The following is an 8,322-nucleotide window of genomic DNA, read 5'->3' on the forward strand; positions in this document are numbered from 1 at the left end:
CATCCTGTCCTGTTATAAATGTGCTGAGCTGTGTGTGTGTGTGTGTGTGAGGATTACTGCTGCAGGTATTTAAACCCACAGCCAGTGTGTGTGTGAGCAGACGACATGCAGCAGATCTACAGACACAGCAACGAACAGTTCGAGGTTTATACCACCGTCTTCTCCCCCCAGGGTGAGTGCAGCACACCTTCACCTCTCAGCAGACACACTTTAACACCTCGAGTCGCGCTTTGTGTCGATGCCGACAGGAAGTGCAGGTGCTGATGGGCGGTGCCCTTTACTTCTCATGAATCTGACCTAAACCATCAGATTGGGTCAGACGCGCCCATCACAATGTTCAAAGCTTCTCTGACTGCAGCGACGCCTGACGCAGGCGATCCAGTGATGACAGAGATTGGTGTGTTTGCTGCTGAAGCCAGCTGTTCTTCGTGGTGGTGCTGCTTTCATGAAGCTCCAGATGTTTCAGTGGGTGGTGGTGTTCAGCAGCTGGAGTGTGATGATCACGCTCTGATGTCTCTCCTGAACCCGCCTGACACGGATCAGCATTAATGCTGCTTTGAGACGTGCGCTGTCCGGAGGATGCCACGAACTCCAAACAGACTCCAGCGTCTGAACTCTCTACTGAGTCTTCATCAGAGCGTGACGATGACACGGTCACGGGCTCTTCATCGCCGTTTTACCCCAGAGTCTCTCACACACAGCTGGGCCCTCCACATTGCCTCGCCGGGCAGCAGATGTTGAACAGCTTCGTTACAGTTTTTGAGTTTTTTGTTGCTGATTCATTGAAACACGCCGCTGACATCAGACTCAGAGAGAATACATCAAGTTTCTTAGTTCCAACATTAAGACTTCTCTTTTTCTGTCAACTTCAGGCTATAAATGATGGCAACATCCCTGTTTATAGGAAAAGTGGAGACCTGAAAATCTGGCAATGCCTTTATGAAGAAAAACGGAGAAACTCTCAGGAAAGAGTGACCCGTCAGCTCAGCCTCGATGATGCGATCTCAGACCACCGCACTCTGCTTCAGGAAACCGAAGCTTCATCGTCACTCCGTGTGGAGCGAGTTAACCCGAGCAGGTTTCACAGAGTCTTTGGGTTCAAATACGCTCGTTCATGTGAACCCTATGTGATAAAGATTACACTGTTGTGAAGTCCTGCCAGGTGTCAACCAATCAGAAGGTCTGAGGACAGCTGCGAGCGGATCAACAGGAAGCTGATCTTCACAGCGAGGAAAAGTTAAACGGCTCTTTCGTGAACCGTGACGTTCTCAGATATCACCGCTCATTTCCTGTAACGTGTCTCGGGTGTGTTGGATCCTTGAACATTCACTTCCTGCTCTAATTCAGCCTGATCCTGTTTCCTGGTATCTCCAAGCACCTGGAGGCCGCAGCGTTTCCTGGGATCAGACTCTGACCAGGGTCCGTCTCGGACCGCTGAATGGAATAAAGCAGCTGGAAGTGATGCCACCTTTACACTTTTACACAAAGCTAATCTGGTGTAACAGCGGCTCGCTGAGCACGCTCAGTGACAACCATCTACCAGGTGACCGGTGAACGCCTTCGGCAGGCTCACTTCAGAAACTGTTCCCTCGAAGGTGAATCTGACACATCTTTAGTTATAAGACTGAAGATGAGGAGAGGGTAAGACATCCATGGAAAGGTGAGGTGTGGAACATATAACTGGCAACCCAGTGGATGTTAAAAATATGACATCGGACCTTCGCCGCTTTGGACAGAACAGCGAGGAAGAGTGGCGGCAGAAAATCAGCTGCTGTTCCTTAAATCGGACAGATACATCTTCCAATGTGTCTCTGATCCTTTAATCTGTGTTTGCACAGATCTGATCAGCTCTTATCTAAATTCATTGTCTGAACTTGAGCATCTCTGTATGCTGGAGCCAGCTTTTCATGTTTGTTTGTAAGAATCAAATGCAAAAATTCAAATGTATGTTTTTCTTTTCTTGGGTGAACTGAAAACGCACCGAACCTTCTCGTGTGACAGGCTGACACCAACTCTAAAGCTTTTTGTGCCCAGAAGCAACGAGCACACAAATATATGACCCACAATGTCAGTAAAACAGGAACAAACACACACAGAGACACACACAGGAGTTTTGTGGGATTTGTATTGATAAGCTGATTGGTTGATGAGACTTCCTGTGTTTGTCAGTCTGCAGGTCGAGGACAAGGACGAGATATGTGGGAGCAGAGAAGGTAAAACCCGACACCTGTCACCCGGGAAACGTTTCTACAGCTCCAACAGTTCACTCCTAAAACCTTCATCCGAACACATCATTCATCAAACCTTTATTCTGAAAATCTGAAACTAAGAAACACATCTTATTTTGAAAGGCATGTAAGCAGTTTACCTGTATCACTGAAAAAAGATAACAGCAGATCCAGAACCTGGTCAAATTTACCAATGAAAGAAACAATTACTCGACTAAAACATGAGAATGAACTGTGAGGTGTTGCATTTCACTGATGGTGGAACAGGAAATATTCATGAAACGATCCCGTTAACAAATGTTTGGTGTCTCTGCAGTACTGCGGTCTCCGTTCGTTGAGGCACGTCCAGCTCCTCAGTAAGATTTCTCAGTATTTCTCCCTGTTTCGTGTTCATGAGACGATGAACGTTTGTTAGTCAGCCTCCCGACTCCTAGGCCTTCTCACGCACACCAGACAACAGCTGCCAGGTTATTGATCAAAGCCGATAAAAACACTCCAGTGTCGAGAACCCGAAACACATCACAGGTGAAAGAATCAGTGAAAACGTGCAGAAGGTAAAATGGGCGGAGCCACCTCAGTGCCCGAGTCCAGCTCAATAACCCGTTCGTCTTGATGTCAGGGTTCAGGCTCTGGTTTGGGACCAGAGAGGCTAATCAGTGTTACATCAGCACGACCTCTGACCTCAGTGTATTCACAGCCTGCTGAGCCGATTAAAGACGCACACATGCGTCCTCAGAGTGATGTTCATTCATTCATAAAAGCATCGACTTCGTCCTCTTAGACTGATTTTAAATGTGCTTTTGACATTTTTAACTCAGTGAAAACCTTCAAAGTTCAGATAGTTTTAAATAACCCGCACGTTGGTTAAATGCACTAATATAAACATTTCATCTGCACAACATTTTTAACATTTAAACTCCTTTAAAACTTGCAGAATTTGTCAGTTTAAATTTATGAAAAGCAAGAATTAAACACATCTACAGCTCATCTTCTTTTATTGGGCATTTATACTTATTATCTGCAGGATTTATGGTGTTTTTGTGATATAAAACCACCTTTTAAAATACAAAACGCTGGCATTTTAACACGTTTTTAATGTTTTAAAACATGAATAAATCAGAAATTAAATTACTGCGACGTTTGAAACCTCTAAACTATGTTTTGATCATTATTTAATATTTTATAATCTATTTATGGTTTGAAAAGCCGAATGCACCGACAGAATGAGGACGGTTTAAATTAACGGCTCCTGTTTTCTGAATATTTCCACAAGTTTTTCATGAACTTTCTTTAATGTCTTTTATGGATAAATTAAAGTGCTGTTCAGGTTCGATCCTCTGGGGGGCGATATAGTCATAAGCACTTTTGACTGTAACTGGCAGATGGTGGTGGCGAGGATCCAGTACCGGGGCCGCTGGCCGAAGGAGCTGGACCTGAACCAGGGGGACCTGGTCCAGGTTCTGTTTAAGGAGGACGAGGCGTGGTGGTTCGGGCGGCTGAAGAACGGGGATGAGGGTTACTTCCCCGCCGCCAGTGTGGAGCCGCTGCAGGTAACGGCGCTCACCTGGCCGACTGGATTAGAAAGTCCACCTGAACCAGTATGAGGTCCTTTACTCTGAAAAGCAGGTCCCTGAAAAAACCTTCCTCTGATTTAAAGCATGACTGAAGAGCAGAAACATGTTTGACTTTTAACCAAAAACTAAAGCGTGCGTTGCGACGCGACGCACAGCCTTAACGAGGTCCGCCTGTTTTCACCTGGTAATCCCTTTAACTCTGGTACCTGGCAGCAGTAATGGAAACCTTCACAGATTAGTTTTAAACAGGCTTCTGCGGGATTAAAGGCTTTTAGACGCTCCAGGTACACCTTTAAAAATACCTGTGCAGTCCCAACATTCATTTATTTATTTATCGATGCAAAAAAAAAAACTTAATTTAGTTCAGAGGAGAATATAGAAGTCTGAGTTCTGCTGGTTTGCAAAGGTGTTACAGGTGATCTCTCCAGGTGGACCTAACCTGTAGCTCTGTCACAGATGGGCTTGATAAGAGGAAGGAAACAGATGGATGGAAATTTGGGGCGCACTTTTTAACCGTTAAAAAAAAACTTCTTAAACTGCCAATAATTCATTAAAAAGGCGTTACGATATAATAACTCACCTTTGAGCTGAATTTAGAGCGTTGCAACCCATCTGCTCACCTGTGTCACATCTTCACCTGATTTGAAGGTGTTGAAATGACTTTAACCCTGAATAGCAAACATTGGTATTTTTGAGTTAAACTCTCGCTTCTGTTTGTAACCTCAAACAAACTCAGCAGCTGATTGGCTGACAGCCAGCAGTGATGTAGTCCTGTGTTTGTATCACAGGGTGGAGCCCCTTCCATAGCCACGCCCACACTGCTGAGGAGAGGCTCAGTACCAGCAGTTGTATCGACCGCAAGTGCCCCCTGTGGCTGCACGAGGTAACTACAAAAACAGGTTTTACACCAACAAAACTTTATTTAAACACTGAGCAGAGACAACCAGAGGGATAAAAACACTTCCACAGATTCAGGTTTTAGCTGGTTTGAGGACAAACACTGAGGCTCTTTATTATTTTGAATATTGAACCATTATTACCAAAGACTGTTTTAGAACTGCATGTTTTTTGTTTGGATGGAGTTTACTTTCAACGTTCAGCTTTTAAATGCAGACTATTACTAATGTGACTTGTATTTTTTATCAGAAGTTTTTTATTTGTTGTCCTTTTGGCTCTCTGTAGTTGATTTCTTGTGACGTGAGGTTCTCCGGTTCCAACCATACATCCATTTTTATGGAATTCTGAGAGGACTGATCGTTGGAGAACACAGAGAGAACTTTGGGGGAAACTCTCGGTTTGTGCCGAGGGCACTCGCCCCCGAGGGCCAAGATAAAGCCCTCAGAATGTGAGTCGGCTGTTTTCCCTTTAAAACATGGACCTGATGACTTTCTCTCCTTTCAGCGGTCGCAGCACCCCGAGGCTGCTCAGGAAAAACAGCATCCGCCGCCCGCTCGGCTTCGATGGGCCCTCGGCGGTGGCGACGGCAGGGACGGGAGGCTCCTCTGCGGCTCCTCAGGGGTCTCCGAGCCTCCTCCACCGAGTCCTTGCCAAATCCAGGAGGAAGAGCTGCCCCCATCTCACCCACATCCACCACCCTACCCCCGATGCCGGCTCCGTGAACAACGCCTTCCAGCCGGACTAGACCCCGAGTTCGCTCCTCCTGTTCCTCCTCCTCTGCACGTGACCCCGGAGTCCCGGGGGTCAGGTCCAGGTCGCTGGGAGGCCCTCTTTCATCTGCTCGAGTCTGAAGCGAGTTTCAGAGGCCGATCGAGTCACCTGTCCATCGAAAACCTCCCAGTCAGCCCCGAGTCCCCGACATCAGCCTCAGCTGGACCCCCTCAGACGGGGCGGAGCCACCGTCGCTGTCAGAGACGCTCACTGAGGTTTCAGAAAAAGGTCGGGACACCGGTCCAGCTTCATCGCTTTATTAAAACTGTACAGTCATTTTGTTTTTGTGTCACTTCACAAATTTGATGTTTAAAAAAAAAAAAAAGAAATAAAAGCATTTAAAATCCATTCCAATATCAATCAATACATGACAATCAATACAATCAATAAATCTATTGTGAACGTTCAAAGAGTAAAGTGTTAAAGACATTCAGCCACGTTTCAAGCAAGAAATCAAAAGTTTTACACGTTTAAAGGAGCAGCTCATAAACTCTGCACTAAAAACTGTCTAAAAGGTTAAAATCAGTTAAAATACACGTGAAGATCACCATCATCCTCTCCTCAATCAATCAGTCAATAGCTAAAAAATAAATCAGTCAGCCAGCCAATCAATCAATCAATCAATCAATCAATCAATCAAATCATCACAGGCTGATGAGGCCGCGGTGATGCTAAAACACTCATGATTGGAGGGCCGACAGAGACTGAGCACGCTCTGAAGTTTCAGGTCGACCAGCTGGAACAAAGGAGAGAAGGAGGAGTCAGACACCGAGTCAGCTGATCAGGACGAAACAAGCGGGGAACGCCTCGGCTGTCAGTTCGTCCTTCTGCTCATCCGTCTGTCCAAGCAGCTAAAAGCACAGCTGTGAGCAAGCGAAGCCACGACGCTGCAGTCTGAGATTCAACCGTGTGTCTGTGCCTTTAAACTGCCCGTATGCATCATCGGCCCGAGTGTACGCATCATCATAATATGGTTGCCACTGACTCCCGCAAACACGGAGGTGAGTTTGCATGTGTGCACCGTAAAAAGATGTCACGCGCATGTCCTTAAACAAAGACTTCCTGCGTGGACTCTTCACAGCGACCTTGCCCCGCCCACCCTCTTCAAATCCAACAAACATTTGTGCTGCCATCATTTTAAAGATATGAATGCAAGTTTGTAGAGGTCATTAGAGGTCAACCCCCCCAACGAACACACACACACACACACACGACAATCAGCCGATTTTGTGTGTGCTGCCATCATTTAAAGATATTAATAACGGAACATTTCTGCAGATATTTAGCAGGGTCGGTGCGTATCAGTCGGACCCCGTCAGAGGCTCTGCTGGTGAGTGTCAGGTTCAGCAGGCCACAGCTTGGACACCTTAAAAAAACAGTTTGTGTCTGTCTTTGTTCCATGTGAAGAAAATGTCCAAATAATTGTTTGGTCACATCGGGCGACCTCCAGAAACTTCTACTCATATTTTTAAAATGATGGCAGCATAGACATTTGTTGGATTTGAAGAGGGTGGGTGGGGCAAAGTCGCCTCTATGACCTTACTGCAGACACCACGTGACGAGCTCAGAGACAACCTGCCGCTAGAAGCTCTGTGTTTCCCACAGAGACAGGGGTCAGTGAACGCAGCAGTCCTGTCAGCGTGCAACACTGAGCGTTACCATGGAAGCATCCATACTGAAATGCAAAAGTCACTCTGACATCAGCACGTTCACAGGTGGAGGCAATTGATGTTTGACTGAGTGAGCGGGCCGGTTGCAGCAGAGGAAACATGTTCTACAGGGAACAGGAAACACAGCTATGGCGTTCCTCCACCATAGCTGTGTTTCCTGTTTCTGCTCCTCCTGCTGCACCACCGGGCTGAGCTCCTGCTGAGGAGGAGGAGGAGCAGGAGGAGGAGGAGGAGCAGGAGCAGGAGCAGACGTACCAGCATGAAGGTCCTGGCTCCATGAAGAGGCGCGCCTGCTCCGTCACAATCATCTGATCCTCTGTTTGCCCGAACAGCACCACCTGCAGCTCACCGCTCAGCTGCGCACACACACACACACACACACACACACACACATATTAATCCTGTGACCTGCTGTGACCTGTTGGGATTCTGGGTTCAGGTTGTTACCTCAAACGGGTTGGTGGTGTGGGTGGGGCACTCAGGTGAGTCCAGGCAGCCTACCTGGCTCCACCACACATCCAACCCTGACTTTGAGGGGGGGTGTCGAGGGAGAAGCCACACTCTGCCTGGACTTGCTGCTGCTGAGCTGAGGCGGGGTCAACCTGCACGTCCAGGATGGAGGTCAGCAGACTCTCGCCCTGAACCTGGAGGTCAGAGGTCAGAGGTCAGACCCGTGCAGCCCTGCAGCGTACCCACAGCCTGCTGTGTGTGTGTGTGTGTCACGAGCATCGTGTTAGTGCAGCAGATTAAAATGTATTTAAACAATGGCGTTGCTAGGCAACCCGGCACGCCACAGCAACCGCAGTGACATCGTGTGCGAGGTCGCCCTCGGTGGTCCCATGTTCACGCAGTTAGCACAGTCAGAGCGGCGATTCAACCGCCGACGTTTCCCTGTTCACCTGTTACCTGAGTGGCCTTTAACCTGTCCACAGTCACAGCGAGACATGTTAGCGAGGAGCGTCTGACCTCGGAGCTGCTGCCCGACTGCTGACTGTCAGGATCCACGCTCCGGTCCTCCCACATCAGAGTCATCGTCAGACTGGAAGACACGGAGACCTGAGGGACACGGACGGGAGCTGATTATCGACTACGTGCTGATTACTGACCCTGATGATTCATACTGAGCACGGCTCACCTCGCCCGGGCTCGCACTGATCTTCAGAGGAGTGGGTGTTTGAGGAG

At 47.8% G+C, this 8,322-nt stretch overlaps 1 protein-coding gene across 6 annotated transcripts; it reads left to right on the plus strand.

The window, feature by feature from the left end:
* On the plus strand, nt 1-5,882 carry LOC102081787 (uncharacterized). 6 transcript variants are annotated; one of them, XM_013266044.3, is made up of 6 exons: nt 86-2,067; nt 2,170-2,213; nt 2,545-2,584; nt 3,611-3,778; nt 4,591-4,685; nt 5,204-5,882. In XM_013266044.3, the coding sequence occupies exons 4-6, from the start codon at nt 3,611-3,613 to the stop codon at nt 5,442-5,444; spliced, it is 504 nt and encodes a 167-aa protein (XP_013121498.1). In that variant the 5' UTR covers nt 86-2,067; nt 2,170-2,213; nt 2,545-2,584; the 3' UTR covers nt 5,445-5,882. The 6 variants fall into 6 exon arrangements, with proteins under 6 accessions (XP_005476909.1, XP_013121498.1, XP_013121497.1 ...); XM_013266046.3 differs by having other exon boundaries at nt 131-172; XM_013266045.3 differs by lacking the exon at nt 2,545-2,584 and having other exon boundaries at nt 158-172; nt 2,002-2,067.
* The last annotated feature ends 2,440 nt before the right edge of the window (nt 5,883-8,322 follow it).

Source organism: Oreochromis niloticus, linkage group LG18 (genome assembly GCF_001858045.2).
Source record: "Oreochromis niloticus isolate F11D_XX linkage group LG18, O_niloticus_UMD_NMBU, whole genome shotgun sequence".
Lineage (NCBI taxonomy): Eukaryota > Metazoa > Chordata > Actinopteri > Cichliformes > Cichlidae > Oreochromis > Oreochromis niloticus.